Here is a 27,211-nt window from a genome sequence, read left to right as displayed (position 1 = left end):
TAATTAATATACATTACATTTAGTTACTAAAGCTGTTCTTATGTGCTGCAATACGGAGAAAAGCTAGGATACATTATTGTTTTCAACTATTCAACACATAGTAAAAGTTTAGAGGTGCCTAATCTTGTATCACACCAGATTCACTTGAAAAAACAAGTACTTAATGGATATTAAAGTTCGATATTATTTAAGTTCGATATTTAAGGAGAGTTAATACTAAATAAGCAATTATCAACTGTGTAGAGTGCAAAACAAAACGGTACAGCTCAGTACACAAACATAAATGCACACACGTTTGTAAAACGGAACACTCTTTTACGTGTACTTTAGACTGTGAAAGTGTGCTCGCTAAACTGTAAAATTTGCATTAATTTCCGTTTTCCCGATTTAGAAACACATGCTAATGTGTAGGCCCAGTTTTAAAAGTTTTTAAATGGAACCATTAGATGAGTCCCCAGTTCACTGTACTGAAAGGCCTTCTAAATTAATTAATTTACTCAAGTCATCTCACCCCGTATGCGACCCCGGTATATGTCTGCACGCCCCCTGGTCGCCAGGTGTGGTAAGGGCAGGTGGGGCACAGTGCTGCCGGAGGAGGCGTGGCGTCACGCAGTTTACGTGCAAACCTCTCTCCAGGGAGTAATTGCGCTAAAGTTATTAGTGTTTGTAAATAGCTCTGGGCGCTAACCTCTGGCTTCGCCCTGGTTTCCTCGATTCGTACACTCACACAGGAAAATGACACTATGTAGATATGCATAGAAAAAAAACACAGTAATGTCAGTATATTTCATTATATTGCATATTTTGTGGGAAACCATACTTAGTGTGACGCGCCAAAATATGGACGTGTTGAACATATGTAAAAACTAGTAGCACTCAAAAAAAAAAGCATAAACACACAGAAAATACATACGCAGATGTTCCGGATGTAATATGTTTTGAATTATTTACTCGATTTGTAGAGCGTTAAGTATGTCGCCAAAGCCGCTTTTCTGCACTTTATTGTTTTACGGGGGCTGGGAGAGGTAGGCTGCTTCTTGTCTTCTTCGACAATTGAAAAACCCCCATTACAAATGCAATAGGTGTCGCCTTTTATTGAGTTAAAGCCATTGCTTTGCTATACGATATCATTAGCAAAGCAAATGGCTTTAACTTAACCAAAGGCGAGACCTGTTGCATTTTCAATGCTTGTTTTTAAATGTCTGTGGGTTCATCCATGTTGCTGCTTTGCAAATGTCACTAAGAAGGATACAGAGAGCCACGGTTGCTCCTTTTTTCTTTGTTGAATGAGCCCTTGGCATAGTTGCTAATGTTCATTTTACTTTAGCATAACAAATTTGTATACATTTTACAATCCATCTTGCTATTCCTGCTTTTAAAGGAATATGCTACTTACCAGTATGCATCTGTTCTTGGCATGTAGAGCTGCAGATCTACACACTGTGCATAGATCGCCATCTGGTGTTGGGCCCGGATGTTGCAGTTGTTTTTCTCTTGGAAAGTCTTTGGAAGTCACGAGGTACGTGACTCCTCCTTTGGATCGTATTGCGCATGGGCTTCGGCTACATCCTCAGATTGTTTTTCGCCAGGAGGGAAATGATGGAGCGTTGTAAGAAACAGGAAAGATGCCCATGTGTGCTGTATCTAAATAAGATAAAACTGGAACAGATAAAGGTAGCCGGGGAGGCGGGTGGGCGTGTGTAGATCTGCAGCTCTACATGCCAAGAACAGATGCATACTGGTAAGTAGCATATTCCGTTCGAGGCATATGAGCTGCAGATTACACACTGTGCATAGATTGTGTAGCAGTACCCCCTTAGCGGCGACCACCAGTATCTGTTGCAGTTGTTTGAAACAGTGTTTTAAGGACAGCCTGGCCCACACTAGCTTGTTGCTTAGTTTACACATCTACACAATAGTGTTTAGTGAAAGTGTGCGCTGTAGACCATGTAGCTGCTTTGCAGATATCATCTAAGGGGATGTTCCCTAAAAATGCCAATCTTACGGGTAGTGTGGGCTTTAGGGGAAACAGATAGCGTTCATTTTGCTTTGTGGTAGCAAAGCTATATGCATTTAACAATCCACCTAGCTATCCCAGATTTGGAGATGGGGTTGCCTTTGTGTGATGGTGAGAAAGACACGAATAATTGTTTGGTCTTGCGAAAAGGTTGTGTTCTCTCGATGTAGTAGAGTAAAGCTCTTTTGACGTCTAGGGTGTGCAGAGCTCTTTCTGCAATGGTTTGTGGCTGCGAGAAGAATACAGGCAGTTCCACAGATTGATTAAGGTGAAAGGGAGAAATGACTTTAGGAAGGAATTTTGGATTAGCGCGGAGAACAACCTTATTATGATGCATTTGCAGAAAAGGTTCTTGAATGCTGAGTGCTTTTACTTCACTGACCTTTTTGAGGGAAGTAAAGGATACAAGGAAAGCTGTTTTCCATGTTAAAAATTGAAGCTCGCATGTATGTAGAGGTTCGAATGGAGGCCCCATTAGTCTTGTAAGAACGATGTTTAGGTTCCACACTGGTGAGGGTGGCACTCTAGGGGGAATTATTCGTTTGAGGCCTTCCATGAAGGCTTTTATGGCAGGTACTCTAAAGAGGGATAGATGCTGTCTATTTTGTAGATACGCTGCTATGGCAGCAAGGTGTAGTCTAATAGACATGTAGGCTAGGTTGCATCTTTGTAGGTGTAGTAAGTAGCCTATGATGTGTTGGATAGACACATCCAAGGGATTGATATTATTGTTGTGACAATAAATCACGAATCGTTTCCACTTGGCTGTGTAGCAAGCTCTAGTGGTAGGACGTCTAGCTTCTTTAATGACGTTCATATAGTCAGGGGGAAGATTATGGTAGCCAAATTCTAGGATTTCAGGAGCCAGATCGCAAGGTTGAGCTGAGCTGGGTCCGGGTGTCTGATCTCTCCATGGTTCTGGGTTAAGAGGTGTGGAGAGAGGTGTAATTTTTGGTGCGGAACTACAGAGAGTTCCAGCAATGTGGTGTACCACAGTTGTCTGGCCCAAGTTGGAGCAACTAGGATGAGGCATGGTTCTGGGGAGCCTGTAGGAGTAGGGTCCCCTGTTGGTTGGTTGTCCGCCCCATCCCCTTTGTCGTAGATGTCGTCATCATCATCCTCATCTGGAGATGGTGTAGGAGAATGATGAGATGGGGAGGAGGAGGAGGTGAAGGAATCCTCAAAGGAGAGGTGGCAAAGTCTCTCCTTTTTGGTGGTGGAGCTGGTGCAGGCTTGTCCAGTGGTCAGTTTTCTGGTGCTAAGCGACAAATGACCAGTCTTTGGATCTTTTACGAGGGTTTTTTGGTAAGGATCGGGTCGAAACAGTTCGTCAGTAAGAGGCTGATCCTTCGGCGCTGATGGTGTCGGAGCCGTGGGTTTTTCCGGCATCGATTCGGCACTGGTTCTTGGTTTCGAACCGTGGGGTTTAACAGTGTCTTTTGACTTCCTCGGTTCCGAGGTGGCTTTCGGCTTCGAGGTTTGGGAGTCGAGGCTTTTCGGATTCTTGCTCGGCTCCGAGGGTGGTATGGGTGCAGAGGAGCCGGTGCCAGTCTTCGGCGCCGAGGGCTTCGGTGTCAAGCTCGGCGCGGACGAGGAAAGGGGCGTTTTCTTTTTCGGTGTCAGTGCCGATGAGGTTTTTTCTGCACCGAGGGTAGGCTGGCTCGAGCCCGAGCTGCCTGAAGGCTTGATGGTCTTCTTAACGGGGCCCAAAAGCGAGGTATGGGAAGCTGTCTTTTGGTGCATACCTAGGCCCGAAGGCGTGACCGTAGCCTTTTTCAATGGCGTGGAGGGGGGCTTTTGGGTCAGGGTCGACGTTTGTACTCACGCCCCTCTGTGCCGGAGTAATGTTCTCGACGTCGGGGGCGCTGACGAGGCCCTCTTCGGTGTGCTGTTGTTCCGGGACATCGACGCCTTCTTCGAAGATGTCGTCGGGGATCGAAGTCGCCGAGTGTGCCATTGTTCTCCTTGCTAGTCGGTCCCGGATCGTCTTCTTCGATCGGAAGGAGGCGCAAGCTGGACAGTCCCTTGCCTCGTGTTCTGGGGAGAGGCAGAGGTTGCACACCTCATGGAGATCAGTGTGGGGAAACTCCGACCCACATCGAGGACACTACTTAAATGGAGTCCTTTCCATCAGCCAGGACCAGAGCCCAGGTAGGCCCGAAGGCCTTCGTCGACGGCCGGAATCGAAGACTTAGATTATTGAGAGTCGCGTCGAGTGTAGGAGAACGCGATCGAGATAATACCGTCGAAGGGGGGAGGATTGCGCGCTGAACAGGAAAACTGGAACGGTTCCGAACTGGAGCGCGCAGAACACATCCGAGCCCGATGGCGAAAAAAAACCAATCTGAGGATGGAGCAGAAGCCCATGCGCAATACGATCCAAAGGAGAAGAAACATACCGCGTGACTTCCAAAGGCTTTCCAAGAGAAAAACAACTGCAACACCCGGGCCCAACACCAGATGGCGATCTATGCACAGTGTGTAATCTGCAGCTCATATGCCTCGAACACAGCCTTTCCTTTATGTGGATTTGCAAGCGAAATAAATAGTTGTTGTGTTTTCCTGAAGGGTTTTTATGTTTCAAGTAGTACAGTAGTGTCCATTTAACATCAAGTGTATATAAGGCAAGCTCTGCAACTGTCTCTGGTTCCTATATGACCACTTCCTGGATCACCTCTTTCCTCTCCAGCCTAACACAGAGGATCCACCTACCACCCTTCTCCTTCGCACCCAGAGACATCATATGCAGCGTCCCCCTGGGGTCCTCCCTCAGTCCCACCCTCTTTGACACCTACATGATGACACTGGCAGACAACACCTAATCCCACGGACTCAACATCGTCTCCTATGCCGACGACACCCAGCTCATCCTATCCCTCACAGAAGACACCATAATCGACATCGCCATGTGGTTGAAGACCAACTGCCTGAAACTCAACTTGGACTAAACAGAGGTCATCATGCCAAATGGGCCCAGGGAATGGGGGTAGGGGTGTTGGCATCCTCTCAAGTGAGTGACGCCAGATTTGCAAACCAAAAGCAGAGCACAGGGTGACAGCGTTTTTGAGTCACAGTGATGCACGAGGGCGACGGACCTTGATCTTTACTGCTGCACCTGGCTGATCACAACAGGCAGAAGTCGGGCTCAGCTTCTCCATGCTGATGTACAGCCACAGTTGACTGTCTGACATTTGACAATTTTGGGAGGCTCAAGTTCCAGTTCTGTTTTCAGACACAGATGTGATTTAGTGTCTCAGTCGTTGAAGTTCTATGCTGTAGCGGTTGCCCACTTTGAAAAGTCCACTCCTATGTCCTGTCCTTTTTCTAGGAAGCAGTCTGTAATGACTTCAAGCTTGATAGGCCTACATCACATGCCCTGGGAGTGACTAGAGGATCACATCAAGATATCAGCCTCAATGATAAATGCCTCTCAAAAGGTTAAAGAGGCCCCAGCCCTGATCTTTACAATTCCCTGTCTTTGCTGTGTTTCTCTTATCAGCCCCATCATCTCTCTGACAATGTCCCATATACCCAGTGACCTTTTCAGAAACAAAAGGCCCTTTTGAAGTGCACAAGAACGCCTGGCTCTCCCTTCCTCCAGTGTGTGTCCGTCCAGCGTTCAGGAATGCAGGCACTATACACATCTGTCTGGGATGGTTTCTCCAACTCCATATCTTTCCAAGGCCCTGGGTTTATGATTTGGAACCCACAGACCTCCATGTACTGTATAACACATAGGCACACCAATTACAGCATGCACCAGCAAACACATGAACGCTACACAGCACTACATACTAATATGATTTAGGGTAAGTTAGCTACACAGCAGTGAAACTTTACACAAGTGGGCCAGTAGGCCTCACTCTAGTGACACAGCTAAAAAAGGCCTGTTCCCTCTACTGATCCCTATTACAAAACAGTACGCTTGTGCTACTTAACTCTTGATAAGGACAATAACACTTTACCTCAATGAGAATAAAGCTTTGTGCACCTGTCCCAGTCTAAACAGACCGCAATCCCTAAAACAGGCTTAAGTTCTGGCACATATTCATAGTCTGTGCTCACCCATGATAAAAAAATCTGTATCAAGGATTCAGATATTATTGCAGCTGAGGTACTGAGGGCAGGGGTGCTCGTCTGTCACCATATGAGGCCTAGCAGGCTCAGTGTGTGTAAGAGAAGACACCACCAGAGGAGGCCAGATTGGGAGTCCTGGCAGAACCATGGGTCCTGAAGGTACTTCAAAGAGACCCAGAATCATTTGCAAAAGCTACTGCATGACATCCTTGAAGGACTTCACCCACCGCGGAGTAGAAGACGGCATATCGGCTCTAGGGATTGGGGGTCACAGTGACTGACGCAGAGTTTGGCCCTTTGAATAAAAAAAGTGCGAGGTATCGCAGGCGTGATGGGGAGAGAATAATTGTCTGGTCTTGTGCCTACATTAAGAGTTGTCCTTCGACTTGGACTTACACGAGGATGGAGACCTGGATCAAGACTGTGACATGGAGTGGAAGATGTCCCAAACTTTGAAACATGACCATCTCCGTTTCTTGTATTCTGACACATCCAACATGGTCTACAGCACCTTAATGGCATTTTGGAGCATTTGGTGCATGACTTCGAAACATGCTTGGAACTGAGACACCAAAGGCAGTCAGAGTTTGAGTATGTGACCAACATTTGCTTTTTATAGGTTTAGCATGACATGATTGTTGCATTGTTTTGGAGAGATATATCTCTAGCACAAAGTCTCCCAAAAGTTTTTGGAAGGTGGTGAATAACTGACAAATGTTTGACACTGGAGCTTTGGGTCCACTTTGAGAGTCAAAGGAAAAAAAGGAACTGGAAATTGGGGCACCTCCTATATCCAGCCCTGCACCACCACTCACAGAGGTGGGACGAGGCAGCACTTAAGTACAAGGGCACCACTTATTAGTGTACAGCAGCAATTAATAAAAAATAAAAAAACGTTTCGGAGCCACTCTGGTGCCTCGGAGGGAATTCAACAGGGGAGGAATTTGCAGTTAGCCGTTTCCATCAGAAATGTCATTATTGTAACTCTTGTAGGAACAACGAACCAAACCACGCCAGCTAGCACTACAAATATATTAAATTTAGCATTTCCCTGTTTAAAACTCATTCCACATCTTTTAGGCATAGACTTCCTATTAATACCATGTGTGATTCTACATAGTCTGGTCAGCAGGAAACTGTATATCATTCAATATGGTGAGGCAGCCTCAAGAAAGCCTCCAGTAAAAGGAGGAAAAAGCAAAGGAAACGTGTCTTATACACATGCAAAGCAAGATAACGCTTTACTCGTTAATGTTGCCACTCTTACCTGTGGAGTTCTTTCCCTTGTTAAGCAGCCACTGGTCTAGTTGCAGTTCCATACAAGACAGGCACATCACCATCATATCCTGGGCAGAAAAGGGTGCAAGTCAGTAAAAGTCTGTGGCAGATTCCAAAACACTCAAACCAAAGACATTGACCCCCAGGCAGTAATTATCTTTAATATTAAACTACATCCTACTATTTTCTTATATCACCATCAGCAGAAAATTAGCACTTCTTTAACAGTCGTTATGGAGAGACCTTACAACAAACCATATTAGAGCTTTTTTCAAAAGAAATTTTTAAAAAAGCACACACACATGAAAATTTGTTGACACAAAAACATATGTACCCATGGGAAGGAAAACACAACTAATCCTCTGAAGCAAACCTGTCCAGCTTAATCTTTACAGAAAACATGTTTTTTTGATTCATGGCACTCACTTTTAAGCTCTAACAAACAAATGTGAATCTGAATGTTGGTCCCACAGAAGAGATTCTAGCGCTCCTTGCAGCAGTGACTTTAGAAAGTTCTCAAGGACATCTTCAAAAGGGTTTGAGCACTTACAGATTTAATTACCTAAAAACATCAACGCGCTTGGAGGGGTGGGGTGTTGTTTGAGAGAAACAACATTTGAGCAGGTACTGATGTTAAGAACGGTTACAGGGAGAATGGTTTCTTCATATTACAAAATTTGAACATTTTATGATTAGTGCTTTATTACAAGCTTAAAAATATTTTAAATCTAATAACCAAGGGAATCAAATATCTAAAAAATTATGACATTAAGATAGCATCGTCCCATGAATTATAGTAAAAAAGTTTGATGTAATATTGAACAAATTATACACACACACACACACACATATATATGTGTATATACATATATTCACTGAAAAAAACACAGGTTTCAGGGGCGTTCTAGTTAGTTGGACATTTCACTCGTACAAAACCAGAGAAATTCCCCCGTTATAGTTAGTTCTGCTAACTAGAACTCACGCCCCCGCAATGCACTGCTGATGACGTCACATATTACATCATTCATGACATGGTCAGTGACATCACTGATGACATCTCAAACGACATCATCGAGTGACTGCTTTTCTTTAAAGTTTAAATATGTATTAAATATATATCACAAGGTGTATTGAAGAACGAGTGGGAGTATAAGTGTCTGAATGGAGGATTTAGTAAGTGTGTGACTGACTGTTTAATTGAGTGATTAAATGTGTCTTACTAAATGCATGGGTTAGTGCCTAAACTGCATGAATGTCTGTATCAGTCTGTCTGTTGTTGTATAAGCTGCTGCATGGGTTGGTCAGTAGCTACATGATTGTCTATATGGGTTATCGATTGGTTGCCTGAGTATTTGTATGGTTGCCTGGGTGTATGTGTGGGAGGTGCGCGAGTATGTGCATAGATGTTTGAGTGGTTGATTCACTGTGTGTATGGGTTCAAGAGTGCATGTGGAAACAGCTCTATGGGTGGGTGAGTGTGTGTATGGGTGTGTTAATGAGTGAATGGATGTCTCAATGGTCCATGTCCAAGTAACTACATATGTAAAAGGCAGTGAATGTGAAAGCTGAAGTATATAACTGACTATACGTGAGAGTTAGTGATTGTGACAGTGGCTGTATTAATGAGTGTGTACTTGTATCAGTGATTGTAGAAGAGAGTAAGTATGCATTTGTTTCTGTTTGAATAAGTGATGTGGTGTGTGTATAACTGTATGGGTCAGTAAATGGGAGTATGATTGATTCTTTGCATGACTGACTAGGTGTGAGAGTAACTCTGGCTGAGTGTTGGTGTGTGAGTGTCTGTATAGGTTTATGAGTGCATATGATAGTGTTGTGGATTCAAACCGCCATATTGGTAAAGTTGTGAAGGATGCGCTTTTCAGCCAGCCCACGCTGCTTACGCTTACAGGGAGGGAACTACAACGCTACATGTCCCAGGTCTTCCCTGTAGTGATCTGCTGATCACACATCTAGTTGTCGGCATGCCATAGCCACTCCCTCACGGCTGCTTTACACCCACACCACACCCATGCAGCACAGGCGTCACAGGACATGTGACCCTGCCAATAAAAAGGGCCTGGCGCACGTGCTCGACGCCATTTCCACTCTCTAGCTGGGTGTATCCGTGTGCTTGTTATGTTGGTGGCAGCCAAGGCACTTTGACCGACACGGGCCGCCCGCAACGTCGCAATGAGTTGAAGTGCACAGAGATGGTGGCAGCCGAAGCACTTTGCCGGACACTGGCCTCCTGCCACGTGACGATGACTTGAGGTGCACAGAGTTGGTGGCAGCCGAGGCATTTTGGCCGACACGGGCCTCACGCCACGTGGCGATGACTAGAGCTGCACTGAGTTAGTGCCACCAGAGCGGAGGGCGTGTGCAGCCTTCGATGATGCGTGGCCTCGATACGCTATCCTGGCAATTAAGACCCGATTTGAATTGTGAGCTCGGCTGGACCGCGTGTACGCCAAAGGCAGCTGGCTCTACAGACATGTCTCCTTGGCGCGGTGCAGCAGGATGCACTGGGGGCTTGTGCTGTGGAATCCAGCGAAGGCTGTGAAGGTTACTGTTACGTGGTGGGCCCTCTTGGAGCCACGCCGGTAGCAGCAGGTGAACACTGAGGTCTGGGTGCGTAGGGTCGGGCAGTCATCGCAGGGCAGCGGACTGGTCTGGGGATCAGGGCTCGGATGCTTGCGAAAGATGTAAGAATCATGCACACTGCCTGAGAAGTTTGCGACGACAGTGTACAGGCCCGTGTGGTCCAGTTTTGCCTGCACATTGTTGGAATGCGTGTGGTTTCTATTGCGGTGATTGGGTGCAGTTTTGGCAGGGGGCACAAATAGTACATGTGTGAAGTCAGTTGCCCCCAACACATGCAGGAAGGCTGCTATGGCGTGGTTCCCTTGCTTGGTCTCCAGTTGTTTCTGTGCAGTTTAGGTGAAGTGAACATGCATGTGTATCAAGCTGAAATGAACCCTGATGCTTACAGGTGTGATAAATCCTGTAAGAAGTTCGTGTGGTTGTAACGTTCCTTTTCTTTCCTACGAATTTTACGACCACACAAACTTCTGTTACGGTCTTTCTGTGCAGGATTGATCATACCTGTAAGCATTCCGGTTTGTCCAAGTGCAATTCATTGTTCCATATTACGTTTGTGACCATAGTAACACTTGACCATTATCTTCATTTATTCAACAGGTTTCTGAATACAGACTTTTGGGATTTCCAGGACGATCTACAGTTATTTGGATCCACAAGTTGATGTTCCCCGTTGGCAATGTCACTCGTTGTTTGATGTTTTTGTATTGTTAATTTATGTTTTTCTAATAAAGTACTGTTTTTCCACTACTGTTGACTACTAGACTTCATGACCTGGCGCACCCCCATTTCAGTGACTACAATCTTGGATCTGGAGCACAGAGGAGTAAAGCAATGGCTGGGGTGGAGGTTGGTTGTGCAGGAATACTACAAATTGGGACGAGCGGGTGGTGCGGATGCAGGGGCCCCAAGTTGCTTTTGTAGATATGCATCCAAGACGTGTGAGGAAGTTTAATAGGACTGGCTGTGAGACTCCTCCGACTCTCGCAGTTGTTAGTTGGAAGATACCAGAGGCCAACAGGTGCAGCACAGCCAGCAGCTTTGTCTGCGTAAGGATGTTGATTGTCCGCTGTGTTGGTTCTGTCAGCCTGTGGGCAATGTGGCAGTGTGCAACAACTTGAGAATGGGGCGATACTTCTTTCGCCACTTTTGCTGCGCTAAACTCCCAATAACTCGGCGATAAGTCCCACCTGTTGGGTTATAGGGTGACTCTAAAACGAGCCCTGGTGTTTATTAGGACTTTGTTGTAGCGACATGCGAATCACAAAAAAAAGATGAAAAAACAAGAAAAGTGGGTAGGGTACAAACACCCTGACCCCCTAGGCCTGCTCTGGGGATCCCACAAAAAGCCCCAGGGCCCAAAAATTATTACAATTAAAAAAAAAAATGTTTTTAAAGCGGCTGGGTGCACGAATCCGGATAAAAATTTTTTAAAAAAACGATGGGGTGTATTCTCAAGAACTTATCACTGAGTTATCGGCACTTTACCGCAGTAAAATAATTATCATCCCATTCTCAACCTGGTGAAAACTGCCGATATTGCCAGTTTTCCAGCGATAGCTTCCTCACAAAAACATCGCCACCAACGAGAGCGACAACTAACGCTAATAATATGCTGAATAGGCGTTCCTGTGCAACAAAAAAAACATGTAAACGCCACTTCCCGATATTTTCAACAACAAGCGAAATCTGCGATGCAATCCAAAAACAGGCGATAAGCCGCGTTAGCAGGAGGAATTTAACATCTGCCTTTTACTGGTGTAAAGCAGGACGACTACCTACAGTATGAAAGGGAGCCCTGCCCAGAACCACATCTGAAGACCAACACATGACTAACCATGCTGCTCCGACACCCAAGAAGGCCACAACACCCACTGCCACCACCACCCCCAGGACCTCTCTCTCCCCCCCTACTACCACAGAGACAGCGCAGAACAGAACAGCAGACCTTCCCATAACGGCATGGCCCCTCAGACACACACTAGCTGAATATTGGGAGACGTGGAAACCAAGTATGTGTGAAGGAGGGAAGTCACCCATTAATAACAACCATGTTACATCAGTCAGAGGGGAAGATCTCGGTCATGTAGCTGTGTCGTCCCCCCCGTAAGCGGAACCGAAGTGTGTTGGTCCAACGTATGCCACTCCAGCGTAGGAGTGTGAATAAATAGGCCGGGGATCTGGGCGTGGTTCACTTCTGGGAAGGCCAACGCGACTGCCAGAGCGGCGGCCCACACCCCGCCACGAGGCCGCCGCCGTGACCGCTGACCTCCTAGACACAGGCCCCCTGCAAACCCAGCACCGAAGAGTTATGTCTGTACAGACTACTGCCTTTGATGTACACTGCGGACAGCAGGGCTCACAATTCAGATCGAGTCGCGATTGCAGATGACACAGTCCAGTAGGCAAGAGACATTGCTCCCAGTGTGGCCCGCCCGGACCACGCATCATCTCTGGCTGCGCACACGCTGAGTGCTTCAGGTACCAGTAACTTTGTGCAGCTCAAGTGAACGCCACGTGGCAGTCGGCCCTTCCTGTCCGCTGCCTCCGGCCTACACTGCGGTTAGCAGGGCTGACAAAGTCCAGTAGGCAACAGACATTGCTCCCAGTGCGGCCTGTCCGCACCACGCATCATTGCTGGCTGCGTAAACGCTGAGTGCTTCAGGTGCCACTAACTCAGTGCACTGCAAGTCACTGCCACGAGGCCTTATTGACGCAGAATTGATTAGGCAAGATATTGTTCCCAGTGCAGCCTGCCCGGACCACGCATCATCGCTGGCTGCGCACACGCTGAGTGCTTCAGGTACCACTAACTCTGTGCAGCTCAAGTGAACGCCACGTGGCTGTTGGCCCTTCTTGTCCGCTGCCTCCGGCCGACACTGTGGTTAGCAGAGCTGACAATTCAGATAGAGTCGCGATTGCAGATGACGCAGTCCAGTAGGCAACAGACATTGCATCCAGTGCGGCCCGCCCTGACCACGCATCATCGCTGGCTGCGCACACGCTGAGTGCTGAGTGCTGACTGCTGCCTCCGGCCTACACTACGGTCAGCTGGGCTCACAATTCAAATTCAATCTTGATTTATTAATTGTAGAGCCCAGTAGGCAACAGACATTGCATCCACTGCACCCTGTCCGCAAGACGCATCATCGCTGGCTGCGCACACACGGAGTGCTTCAGGTGCCACTAACTCTGTGTAGCTCAAGTCACGGTAACGTGGCCTTATTGACGCTGAATTCATTAGGCAAAAGACATTGCTCCCAGTGCGGCCCGCCCAAACTACATATCGCTGGCTGCGCACACGCTGAGCACCACTGTTGCCACTAACTCAGTGCACCACAAGTCAACACCACCTAGTTGTAGGCCCTTGCTGACCGCTGCCTCTGGCCTACACTGCAGTCAGCAGGTCTCACACATATCCAATCCAATCCTGTCCTGCAAGGACCTGTCATCATCGCTGGCTGCACACACACTGAGTACTTCAGGTGCCACTAACTCTGTGCAACTCATGGACCCTTTATGATTGACTTTCGTGCTGTAGACACCGGACGCAACAATGTCACCTCATGCAACAGGAATATCCCAAAGGGACATTAACAATTTCTTCACATCAGCTCGCTCATCTCTGGTGCACCTACCTCATTGCACCACAAGTCATGGACCCTTCACGATACAATCTTTTTGTGTGTGATTTAAGATCTGGTACCCCTAACCTTAGTGCACCACAAGCCATGGACCCTTTATGATTGAATCTCTGTGTGTGATCCGATTATCACTGTTGTAGTGGTTGCCAGCACCAACCATAACCTGAGGGCTGGCTTACACTCACCCTACACACATCTAGCACAGACGTCACTGGACATGTGACCCTGGTAATAAAAAGAGTCCGAGTGCACGTGCCCGTAGCCCAGTGTTTCCCAAACTGTGGTCCGCGGACACCCAGGGGTCCCTGAAACTTTCCTAGGGGGTCCGCAGACAGCAATTTTGAATGCACTGCAAAGTATCTTGTTTAATTAGCAGTTTTCAAAAAACAATAAAAGTGTCAAGATAACGCCAGTGATTAATGTCCCTGCTGGAGAGAGATGAGAGTTTTGTCCAGGGACAGCTTTGACTTCTCTAATGTAGCACAGAGGGTTAATATGCCTACTGCAAAGAACATGTACCATGCATTTTAAAAAACTATTTTATATGGATAGGTCAGTGGGTTACTGCTTTTGTCAGAGAGATTCTTTTGTTACTGGGCAGTTCATAAGTGACAATCGTAGTCTAGCACAGTGAACTATAAACTGTCATCAAACAGCTGCTTGCAAACTGCAAGGTTCAAGTTAATGACTTGTGTTTTTTCCCAGTCTTTCATTATCCTGATGCTGCTAAAAAGGTTTATTTGGGTGGAAATACATTTTTATTGTTAAAGTCAATGCAAACCACTGTGTTATGTTCTGAATCCTGAGTTTGTGCTTCTCCCGACCAAGCACTCCTTAACAATGCCTACCAGTAAGAATGACATGTGAATTCTACACCTTGTAGTTCCCTTTGCCTTAAGAAACATTTTCTATACACTGATTTACACGTATGATTCACTGTCTCTATATGTGTGTGATGTAAAGTGCTCTGACATCCTACAATGGTATGAGAGATGCTATAAACAGGTGACAGAGGGGCTATGGGGAGATGAGAAGCACTGTTGGAGGGTGATAGTGGGGGAATCATTGAAGACCCCCCAGAAAGATTGTCGTATTCTGGTGCATAGTCAGGTCTTCATTTACTATTCTTTAAAAGCTGATACAATTCAATATATAATGATAAATGTGTTGTAGACTGCACCATTGTTTCCTAAATGTTTTGGGGGGAGAGCCACCCAAAGCCCCCTTTGTAGTGGTCAGGCTCACTCACTGTACTTGGTGTGCACCGTATGGGGACTGGTCTGAAATCATTTGCCAGGGCTGCTTTGGATTTCCAGTCTGGCCCTGGCAGGAGCAGGAGCCTCATACTGAGAAATAAAACCAACCATTGAGAAGTTAGTCACGGAGATGCAGCACCAACCTTCCCATTAACTTTTTTCATTTTCTTGCAAATTCTTTCAATATAAAATACAACAGAAGTGGCGGAGAGTGTCGTTAGCCTCCTTGGCTTAACCCGTTCCATGCTGTGGACGGCCCCCGGCCATCCGATGTCACGGTGGTCGTGTGCCGCGAACGACCGGGGGCCATCTGAACCCCGCCCACTCATTAATTCTCCAGCACCGCGGCAGAATTTGCACCGTGGTCAAGGTGTTAACAACACACTCCGCCACTTCAGAAACGCAGGGCTGCACCATATTTAAAAGAATATGGTGCAACCCTGCATTTCTCCTGCGCTGGCGCTACACTTAACAGGGGAAGATTGTTTATGTACAGGAAGGTCCCCCTTCCTGCACATAACAAATCTTGAAATGTTGTTTTGTCACTTCTATGTGTGCTGCTTAATGCAGCACATATGGAAGTTACAAAATGCAATTTTTTTTTTTTTAAAGTTTGTTGATGTGCAGGAAGGGTCACCTTCCTGAACATAAACAATCCAAGGCGTTTTGCAAAAACGAGGAGAAATTAAGCATTTCTCCTTGTTTCGCCAAGTTGAGACCAGGTTTTCCCTGGTCTTAATTTTGGCGCTGCCTCCCATTTACGCTGTCCTTGTAAATAGGGGGCTGCGTCAAAATCAATGGTGTTGCAGGGGAAACGCCCACTGCAACACCCACTGCCCACCCCTTTCAGGCTAAGCATTGGGTGAAAGGGGGGTCTTATTTACAAGGCAGCGTTAAGCCACGTTCAGTGGCTTAACGCTGCCTTGTAAATAAGGCAAAGCCCCTATCGCCACGGGAACATCTCAAAAAGTGATGTTCCCATGGTGATAGGGGCTTGTAAATATGCACATAAAATCATTATAAATCGAGTATTTGTTTTGTGTGCACACGTGTGTTAATGTTTTTCAAATTACTGTTTTAATGTTTGAAATTTAAATCCTACAAATTGCTGGGGGGTCCCCGGCTTCCAGTGGTGACTCAATGGGGGTCCTCAGGAGTCAAAAGTTTGGGAACCACTGCCGTAGCCAGTTCCACTATCTATCTAACTGTGTCCGTGTGTTCATTATGTATGCATGATGGCCCTGGTCCCTGCCACATTACATTGTGCTGTTGACTGCGCACGCAACCATGTTACCTCTGGCAGTGGGGAAGACCTTGGTTATGTAACTTTGTCTTGGTCATTCTATGAGTACATGGGTAGAGACTGGATGATTAGAGTACTGCAAGGAGAGTGTATAGTGAATTTATAAGTGCTTGGGGATTGGCGGAGTGATTGGATAAGGACATATGCTGGCGGAGCCTAACCCCCGAGCACGAGCTTGGCTCTAATTGGCTGCCAACCAGTGGCAACCCCGGCGAAGCGTCAGGATTGCAAACCAAGCCTCGGGAAAATCCCAGAATCCTGTCTGCAAGATATTCCCAGCCCCACAGCTGGATCATTGACATACGGCGGATAGAATCTACGGAATTCTATAAGCGTAAGCAGAGTGGGCTGAGCCAGCATACACCAGTCAGGGGCGAAACTAGAGCCAAATTTCTGGGAGGGCTAATTCTTCAAGCTTCAAGTTATAGGCAGAGTGGAGATGCAGGTGCTCTAAGAAGAGGTGAAATCACAACAAAGTCTCATATAAAGGTAAATGGTCTTTTAAAGACCTGTGAATTACTCGGGTGCCACGCAGAGAGCGGCGCACCCTGCGCGTTCACACTGGGGGGTCACGCTTAGCGCTGCGCACCCAGCGCGTTCACACTAGGAGGCCCTGCTGAGCTCCGCCTTAGAATCGCCACTCCAAACTTTTCTAAAAAAAAAAAAAAAAAACAGTCCATTTCCATTCATTTATATTTGCCCCGAGGACCCCATCCCCCGGTGCATGCCCAATTATTGAATGTTTTTATTAATCATTAGGAAGGGGGGCCGTGTGGGCCCCATTCCCTTGTCCACTTCTGGCCCCGGGGTCCCCTGGTGGGCTCCACGGGACATTGCAGGAGCAGGCCCTGGATGGTGGCGGTCCCTAGGGCCATCAAGGGATCCAAGAGGGGGGCAACACGGCCCCCTCCCTCTATTTTCAAAGCCCCGGGAGGTGGTGGCCCTCAGGGTTTCGGGGGGCCCACGAGGCACCCCCTGCAAATTTAATTAAAGCCCCGGAGGGTGGCGATCCCCGGGACTTGGGGGTGCCTCGGAGGCCCCACAACAATTACAAAACAAGCTCCGGGGCTGCGGAAGGGCCGTGTGCCCTCCCGCACCTAATTTACATAGCCCAGGAGAGGTGGCGGTCCCCGGGGAAGCAGAGGCCCCGCATGCCCCTGGCAATATAATTTTCAGATTACCCCCGGAACCTGACCCACCCGGGGGCTCATTTAAATGAAGTGGAGTAGCCCCCTGCTTCATTTAAAAAAAAAAAAGAAATTCGGCCGGATTCCCACACCCAGCGTCCTTGTGGACCCCCTAAGCAGGAGTAGGGGGTCAGGGTGTTTATACCCTGCCCCATTTTCTTTTTTAAATCTTTTTTTGACTATTTTCTTGGGACTCGGTTCTACTGAGTGACAAGATGGCTGCCAACACTTCGTGGTTTGCAGTGTTTGCAGCCAATCACAGTGAAGCTTGTGGTCGTGGCAGCCAATCACAATGAAGCGCGTGGTCAGGAGGGTGCACAAACCCAAAGCTGCCCCAGATATCTTTTATCTTTAAAATTTCAAAGCAACTACTGAACGGATTTACACTATTTAAAGAAAAGTCGCTTTCTGAATCAGGCGCAACCTTTTTGCCAAATTTGGTGTAATTCCGTTCAGCAGTTCGGGCTGTAGCCTTGGCTAAAGATTCCTATGGGAAATTGATTTTTTGACTTTTATTTTTTGAATTTCTCAGGCAACTACTGAACGGATTTACACCATTTAAAAAAAAAAGTCGCTTTCTGAACTACATTTTTGCCAAATTTGGTGTAATTCCGTTCAGCAGCGACCGCCAGTAGGAGATATATATATATATATATATATTCACTGAAAAAACCATAGGTTTCACACACGTTATAGTTAGGAATTAGCTTTTAAAAAACCTTGCAAATTTACTTAAAAAACCATAGGTTTCACACATGTTATAGTTAGGTGGATATTTCACTCGTAAAAAACCAATGAAATTCCCCCGTTATAGTTAGTTCAGATAACTATAACTCGCGCGCCCGCAATCCACTGCTCATGACGTCACATATTACATCACTCATGACATGGTCAGTGGCATCACTCATGACATCACTGATGACATCATCCTTGTGATAGAGTGGCGGTCGCGCGAGTTATAGTTATCTGAACTAACTATAACGGGGGAATTTCATTGGTTTTTTACGAGTGAAATATCCACCTAACTATAACATGTGTGAAACCTATGGTTTTTTAAGTGAATTTGCAAGGTTTTTTAAATGCTAATTCCTAACTATAACGTGTGTGAAACCTATGGTTTTTTCAGTGAATTTGTACGGTTTTTTAAATGCTAATTTATTTATGTATTATTATTTATTTTATATATTTATTTTACAATAAACTACGTATTAAAATTTTATTTTATTTTTTTTCGTTTTCACCGTGCGCGCACGGTGCGCGCACCCCCGCGATTTAAAAAAAAAAAAAACGAAACATTTTTTCTGCCTTCGGGGTCCTTCAGGGACCCCCTGACAAAGGCTAGGGGGTCAGGAACTCTCTACCCTGCCCCTTTTTCACGTTCGCCACCTTCCTTTTTCACTCTCGCACTGAAAACAAACAAAATGGCGGCCGACCCTTCCTGATTTCGACAGATTCGAACGTTGACTAACATGTAACCACCAATCAGAATTACGCACGCGCACGTTAGGGTGCGCGCACGGTGCGCGCACCCTGCGCGCGTATAGATATTGATATGCTTTTAAATGCTATTTTCTCAGGAAATACTGAACAGATTTACACCAGACCTGCAAAAGGCACTTCCTTGACCTTATGGCTACCTCTCTGCCAAATTTCAAGTAATTCTGTTCAGCCGTTCGGGCTGTAGCTGCGTCTAAAGGTCCAATGGAAAAATGCATGGGGAAAACGCGTTTTGGGACCCCCCTTTTTTTCTCGGCCCCCACTTGATGAATCACCCCGAGACTTTCAGGGTAGGAGCTGAACGGAGCGCCCCATTAGTTTTGAAAATTTCGCGAGGATTCGTCAACCGGCGCCAAAGTTATTAAAAATAGAATTTTGAGATTTCCTATGAAAAACACGGTCCTAACTATAAACTGGCGACCGCCAGTAGATATAAAATATTCATATATATATATATATATATATATATATATATATATATATAATATATATATATATATATATATATATATATATATATATATATATATATATATATATATATATATATATATATCCACAGTTCCCATTTTTCTCCTCCAACGTTTTATGGCAGAAACGGATATGACCACACAGTAAGTGCAAGGTTATTTATTGATAGTGCAAGTCGCCATGACGCGTTTCAGCCCCTCTACGGGCCTTGATCACAAGACATAGTTGAATATTGTCATTGGCTTTTAAAATGACTAGTGCAAGCGTAATGATTGACACGTGGTACTTTTTTCAATCAATATGAAAGAACGATTTCTCAATGGTTCTTCGTAAGTCTTTTGTACTCTGCGACAGTTGCAAACCCATAATCATTAAAATTAGAACATTCTGTCTTAAAATTATACTGGTTATTTGGTCAAATTCATGTTGTTGCACAATACTTTACGATAAAATCATATTCAATTTAAATAGTGCAAAATTGTGCTAAAGTGCTTACGTGAAAGTATAATTTCCAACCTTATTACCGAGTATTGTGAATCCAGGTACTCGACATAATATTTTATATATTTACCACAGCTAAACTTAATCTGTACAATCATGGTACTGGAGCCCCAGTTACCAGCTCTGAGCTTTGGTGATACAATGGTGATCATCCTTACGTTCTTTTCTTCTATCGATTTTTTTCTCTCGGTTTAAATACCCTATTTGGTCAAACATCAAGCATTGTAGATCAGTGAGATATTCATGATTATGATTGTGTTGTAGATATTCTTGTATTATCATTGTCCTTTATGACATTTCCTAATCTATAAATACATAAATAAATACACATTGTAATAAATATCATATAAGCAATACAATCCATAATAGATACAATTTGCTTAAATATTCATGTATGCATCAATAAATATGTATAAATAAAACACTAAAATGTCAATAAATATCCAAAATATACGTATGTAAAATCCATGGTCATAATACACTGATAAAATGTTTTTTCTAAATCATATCTAAGACCTCACCAAATTATATCGACATGGACTTAAATAATTAAAGACATGTGAAAAGATCCTCTGTTATGTTTAAACCTGATGGTTGTTTGGTGTTAAGTTCCAATTTGGATCTAGTCTCCAACTGGCGTAGTCTGTGTTCTCTATTGCCGCCCCTTCTGCTTGGTGGTACCGAATCTATGACAAAATACCTGAGATCCTGACTTTGGAGAAGTGTGGCTCAATGATTAGAGCGGCAGACCCTGATGCAGAAGTCTAGCCCGGGACCAGGGTTCAATTCCCCACCTCGGCGGATCTTGGGCTCAAAATATTCCACGGACCTGATAATTCTCGCCTCGGTGCCATTCCAATCATGGAGTCCCACTCTGCAACTCTGGGCAATAGCTTGCTTAATCTCCACAACGGCCCCCACAACGCTAAGGATGCCTGGCCTCCACCTTGGGGGTGCCCAGGAGTGGATGCCTCACAGGGAAAGCCAGGATGGGTTCCACAGCGGTATTCGTACAAGCGCCTTGAGACCCTTGCGGGTGAGTAGCGCGCTATACAAGTATCAATTTACATTTACTTTTTGACTGATGTTTGGTTTTAAAATGGCGTGCTACCGGGTCGGTGTTGTCTTGTTATGTTAAAAACATTTATTGAGCGCACATACACCAACGGTTTCTTGGCGCTCAGGGAAGGGTCGCGGCAGTGAACAGGAGGATTGCTTTAATCGGTGCAGGCCTGAGTGAACAACCAAGTCTTAAGCTGTTTTCTGAATTGGGCCAGAGAAGTCAGAGACCTAATCTCCGCCGGATGAGAGTTCCAGAATTGTGGGGCAAGAACGGAGAATCTTAGTCCGCCATGCTTCTTTTGCTTAACTTTAGGAACTTCCAACAAGTTCAGATGGGAGGATCTAAGATTGCGAAAGGGGGTATAGCGGTGCAGGCGAGCCGAAATGAAGATCGGACCAATGCCTTGTAAAGCTTTGAAAATGGTGCAACCCATCTTAAAAACGCCGCGCATACTTACTGGAAGCCAATGTAGGCTTTTCATGAGAGGACTAACATGATATCCTTTAGGCTGTGAGAAAATCAGCCTAGCTGCCTGGTTCTGAACCAGTTGGAGACGCTTGAGTTGATAAACTGGGATGCCAACATACAGTGAGCTGGCATAATCCAGGCGAGAGATCACTAGGGCAAGGGTGGCCAGAATCAGAGTCTCCCTGCTCAAAAATCTGCTAATCTTCTTCAATCTGCGCAACTGAAAGAAGCCAGCTGAGACAACCGAGCCGATCTGAGCCTTCATCGAGAGATCATTGCTGATAATGATCCCCAGGCTCTTGGAGGAGGCAGTAGGCACAGGAGTATTACCAAGTTTAGGGGGCCAAAAATTAGAATGCCAAGGGTTTGCGGTACCTCCTGTCAGGATCAGCTCAGTTTTATCCGGGTTCAGCTTCAGCTGATTGTTGTCCATCCAGTCACTTATGAAGACCATTGTGTCTTGGACGTTGGCTTCAGATTAGGCAGAGGTATTAATGTTAAACACCAGTTGGAGATCATCTGCATAATTAAAAATTTCAAAAAAAAATTTCCTCAATGAGTGAATTAAGGGAAAAAGATAAAGATTGAAAAGGAGCGGGGAAAGAGAGGAGCCCTGGGGAACCAGACAGGTTATGTCCCTTTTTTTTAAGAGAAACCAGCGAGGCGCACCGCTTGAGACCGGTTGCTCAGAAAGGAGGAGAGCCACCCCAAAGCCAAACCCCGAATTCCGGCATTAGCGACACGGTCGATCAGGATATCATGATCGACCGTGTCAAAAGCTGCTGACAGGTCCAAGAGAATCAGGGCCTGAGAGGTGCCTGAATCCGCCCCCTAACTGAGCACATCCATAACAGAGAGGATGACTGACTCGGTCGAATGAGCAGGTCTAAATCCGGCCTGGTGGGAGTCCAGGATCTGAAACTGTTCAACAAAGGAGCTCAGGCAGTTGGCTACATGGGTCTCTAGGACCTTACCTAGATAGGGTAGCATAGAGATGGGATGATAGTTTCTAAGAACTGTTGGGTCAGCGCCCGTTTTTTTCAAAATTGGGATGATTTCAGCTCTTTTGAAGGAGACTGGGACCATGCCTTGCTCCAGCGAGTTGTTCAGAAATGATCTAGGCGAGTCTGGGCATATGGTGAAAGCTTCCCGAAGAATATGAGGGGGACAGCAGTCCAGGGGAGAGCCTGAGGTCACCCTATTTAGTAGGGTAAAGAACGCCTCCTTGGGGATGGGAGGAATGCGGTCAAGATGATGTAGGTTCCGCTCGCTGTTGGGATCGTAAATAACACTAGCCCCGAGAGGGATACTAGCCTTAATGGTGGCTATCTTCTCCATGAAAAATGAGTTTAGAGAGTCACATAGAAGTTGAGAAGGGACAGGTTTAGGCGTGACTATCAGGTTTGGAGAGTTGGTCAACTATGGAGAAAATCTCTTTGGATTTATTAGAGGCCGTAATTATGTTTTGCGAGAAGCAGTTAGTCTTGGTTTGAATGATCAAATTTTTGTATTCTTTTATCAGGGTTAAGTAAAAAACTTTTTTTTCTGAAAGATAATGGCGGCGCCATTGGCGTTCGGCTTGTCTGAGTTCCAGTTTCTTTGATTTGAGATCTTCCGAGAACCACCGTTGAGCGTCGTAAGGTCTCACAGTTTTATTTTTTTTAGGGTGCGATTTGATCGCTGGCTGACTTCAGCCAGAGTTCTATACTCTCTGCCTGGGTATGGAAATCTTCTAGGACAGAGGGGGAAAAGCTCTTCAGGCATGACCGGAACTGGTCCAAGTCTGCTCGTTTCCAGTTTCTAGGTAGTTGGTTCTCAATTAGTTGTAGTTTAGGAGAAGGAATACATCGGAGAGTAAATCGAATCAGATAGTGATCGGACCAGGTACACGGGGATATTAAAGGGGTAGAAATCTCTAAGTTAGAGGTCCAAACTTGATCCAAGATATGCCCTTTTATGAGGGTGGCCGTCCTCACGTGTGGGGTACAATTCATCCCTGCAAGTAGGTCAGTAAATTCTCTCCAACTAGGACTCTCCCAATTATCGGAGGGCCAATAGTTGAAGTCCTCAATTCTGAGAATTCTGGCATAGTTGATGACCAGATGAGAAATCATCACTCCCAGTGCTTGTGGGAAGTTGGGCATATTACCAGGGGGTCTATAGAAAAGAGCACAGATAAAAAGTCTTGGGGTTGTCGATTGCCCTCAAGTGCTGTAAAATCCTTTTATGTACTTTTAACTTTGTGTGTCCTACGTATTGTAGGTTGCACGGGCATGTTAAGACATACACTGCAAATTCTGTCTTGCAGGTAAGTAATTTTGTTATTTTGTGTCTTCTATCACTAAAAGGAGTAGTATAGGTTATTTTATTGTCTCCTTGTTGGCACGCCTTGCATGTTTTACATTTAAAAAAACCTGTGTGAGTTTGCAGCCTATTTGTTGCCTCAATGATCTCAGGGCTGGTTTTAACTAAGTCATCTCTCATAGATCTGTCCCTACTGTATGTAATGAACGGTCTCTTAGGCAATTTCGGGCCTATCACTGGGTCATTGAAAACCATAGGCCAGTTGCGAGATATTATAGATTGGATCTTTTTGCGTTGCTGGCTGTATTGGATTATAATCCTAAACTCATTTTTGGTTTCATCGATCATAGTTTCTGTTCTAAATGGGCTTTCACCATCCATTGTTAGTTTTTCAGTCAGCAAACCCTCTCTACTTTTACTCATGGATTTGAAAATGGCATTGTCAATGACCTGTTCGGAGTATCCCCTTTCCAGAAACTGCAATTTGCTGTCTATCTGAGCTATTATTAGGTCTCTTTCATTACTATGGATACGCCTCAGCCGAAGCATCTCCCCATAGGGGATACTGGTCATTATGTGTTTGACATGGGAGCTGCTAGCATGGAATGTTGAGTTGCCAGCAGTTTCCTTGCGGTATAATTTTTTTTCAATCTTATTCTCCGCTATGTAGGCATGAGTGTCTAGGAAACTGACTTGTGTGGTGCTAATATCCGCAGTAAAATGTAAGTTCAAATCATTTACATTTATAGCTTGCACAAAATCTTGGGCCTTACTGGCATTGCCATCCCATATGACGAACAAATCATTGATGAAACGCAGCCATAATTTAACCTTAGTTACCATTGTCTCCCAGTGTTCGGTCATGAGGACCAACTCCTCCCACCAGCCCATGTGTAAGAACAATTGTTACTTACCTGTAAACAGGTGGTTCTCCAGTATTGGTGTCTTTCATAGATTCACATGCTTGAATATTCCCCGTCGTCGGAGTGGGAGTCCCACGGTAAATAATATAGCAATATATACAGTCATAATATATATATATATATATATATATATACATATACATAAGTAATCATATAAAAACAGAGATATAAGTAAGTGATAAACATCAAGTATGTCCCTATATGAAATCTCCATAGAGAAACATGGAAAGAGAAAAAAGACATTCGCAGTCTATCTCTGTCATTATGTTAGTCCAAACTACGGACAATCAGGCGCCAGCTCCTCTCTAGAACCTTCTCCTCAGAGCTCCTCACCTCAGATTTTCGTAGCACCAAAGTGGCTTTAGAGTGTATGAGGAGAAGAGAGCCTCTGAAGGGAGGAGGGAGGGTCGCATGTGAATCTATGAAAGACACCAATACTGGAGAACCACCTGTTTACAGGTAAGTAACAATTGTTCTTCTCCAGTATTGGGGTGTCTTTCATAGATTCACATGCTTGAATATAGAATAGCCAGTAGTAACAATTATCATTGTTTCCATAGTCATAACAGCACTAAAAAATTGTAATGCCAATCAATATCCTTCTATATATGATATTACTGAATATCTATATAAGTGTAAATGAACCATTATTTCAACGGTACATGGAAACAATATGGAGGAGGGAAGGAAGAGGCTCAGCTTATTTAAAAAAAATTGCGAAGCACTGCCTGCCCAACTGCAGCATCCTCCTCGTTTAAAGTTGCCAAGCAGTAATGTCTTGTAAACGTATGTCTACTTGACCACGTAGCTGCTCTGCAGATCTGATGTAAAGGCACTCCAGCAAATAATGCGGTTGAAGAAGACATCGCTCTAGTGGAGTGAGCCCCCACTGGTGATTGCAATGGCTTGTTTGCCTTTTGATGGCAGAAGACGATGGCTGCTGAAACCCAATGTGCAATAGTTGGTTTTGTAACTGGACGTCCCTTGTGATAGCGTCCATAAGCTATGAAGAGTTGATCAGTCTTTCGTAAAGAAGCTGTTCTGCTGATGTAGAACTTTAAACATCGTTTCACATCCAGGGAATGTAATCTTTGCTCCGCAGGAGTTTGAGGATTAGCAAAGAAGGTTTTCAAAATCACTGGTTCGTTAATATGAAAGTCTGAAGGCACCTTTGGCAAGAAAGTTGGATGTGTACGCAATACTACAGAATCTGGTTTGAACTGTAGGAAAGGTGGATTTATGGTAAATGCATGAATGTCACTGACGCGACGTGAAGACGTTAGTGCCAGAAGAAGAGCCACCTTCCATGTTAGATACTTCAACTCGACCTTGTGAATAGGTTCAAACGGTGGCCTCATTAGTTATGCCAACACGATGCTTAGATGCCACAATGGAGGCGGGCGCCTAACAGGAGGAAATTTGCGAAATAACCCCTTGAAGAATTGATGGATAATCGTTGAAGAACAAAGGGACGTCGAACCATCCTGACGGAAACTGGAAATTGCTGCCAGAAAAACCCTCAAGGTTGCATGAGACAATCCGGAGTTAGCTAAATGCAAGAAGAACGGTAACAATTGTTGTGGCGTGGAGTGAAACGGGTGAACCCCATTAGCTGTACACCAGTGGCAGAATCTTTTCCACTGTAATTTGTACGTTTTTACCGTAGAAGGAGCCCTCGCCTGAGCCAAGATGTCTCTACAGTCCTGTGGAATGTCTAAATGGGCAAATTCACAGTGCTCAGGTTCCAAGCTGATAAGCTCAGTGAGGAGGGATTCGGATGACAAATTTTCCCCTTGCTCATTGTAAGTAGATCTGTACAAGGATGTAGAAGGATTGGTTTGCATTGAGACAGTAGGAGTAACTCTGAGAACCATGCCTGCCGAGGCCCACGGGGGCTAATAGAAGTAGATGGCAAGGTTGCCTCTGCATCTTCCACAGGACACGAGGTATGAGTGGGATTGGAGGAAAAGCGTAGGCAAACAGATTGTACCAGTTCATCAAAAGGGCATTGCCCCGTGATCCTTGGTGGGGATGCCAGCTTGCATTATCTCGGCATTTCCGGTTCTCTGGTGTGGCAAAGAGATCCAGTTGTGGGCGACCCCACCGTTGAAATATTTTCTCCAGAGTTGGCTGATGTAACTCCCATGCGTGGGTCGATGAGGAGGACCTGCTCAGGGAATCCGCTAGAATATTGGATACCCCCGGTAGATGAACTGCTGCAATCGTGATGTGATGGTCGAGAGCCCAATCCCAGATCGACTGAGCTAGTCGAGACAGTTTCGGAGATTTTGTTCCGCCCTGCTTGTTTATATAGTGCATGCAGGTGGTGTCGTCTGTCTGTATTAGGACTGATTCTCCTTGGATTAAAGGGAGAAAGGATTTGAGAGCCAGAAATATAGCCATGAGCTCCAACCTGTTGATGTGCCAGGCTTTTTGGCATACTGTCCATTTTCCCTTGATTGATAGATCCTCCAAATGAGCACCCCATCCTTCTAGAGAGGCGTCTGTTGTTATTGTCATGTCTGGTACTATTGACAGAAATGAAATGCCTTCCGTTAGATTTAACGGTTGTGTCCACCACTTCAGCGCCGACTTCATCCGATCTGTGACGGTTACGAGATCGT

At 45.3% G+C, this 27,211-nt stretch overlaps 1 protein-coding gene across 8 annotated transcripts in view; it reads right to left on the bottom strand.

Moving 5' to 3' along the window:
• Positions 1–27,211, bottom strand: part of CABIN1 (calcineurin binding protein 1) — a 1,566,474-nt gene that overhangs the window by 1,241,615 nt on the left and 297,648 nt on the right. For all 8 annotated transcript variants that reach the window (XM_085634628.1, XM_085634623.1, XM_085634621.1 and 5 more), the window contains one exon: positions 7,362–7,440. In XM_085634628.1, the coding sequence (XP_085490754.1) occupies positions 7,362–7,440 (79 nt within the window). The remainder of the gene's footprint in view (positions 1–7,361; positions 7,441–27,211) is intronic.

The sequence above is a fragment of the Triturus cristatus genome, chromosome 11 (genome assembly GCF_964204655.1).
Source record: "Triturus cristatus chromosome 11, aTriCri1.1, whole genome shotgun sequence".
In the NCBI taxonomy this organism is placed as follows: Eukaryota; Metazoa; Chordata; class Amphibia; order Caudata; family Salamandridae; genus Triturus; species Triturus cristatus.
Note: the sequence above shows the minus strand (reverse complement) of the source record. Positions and strands in the feature narration are given on the sequence as shown.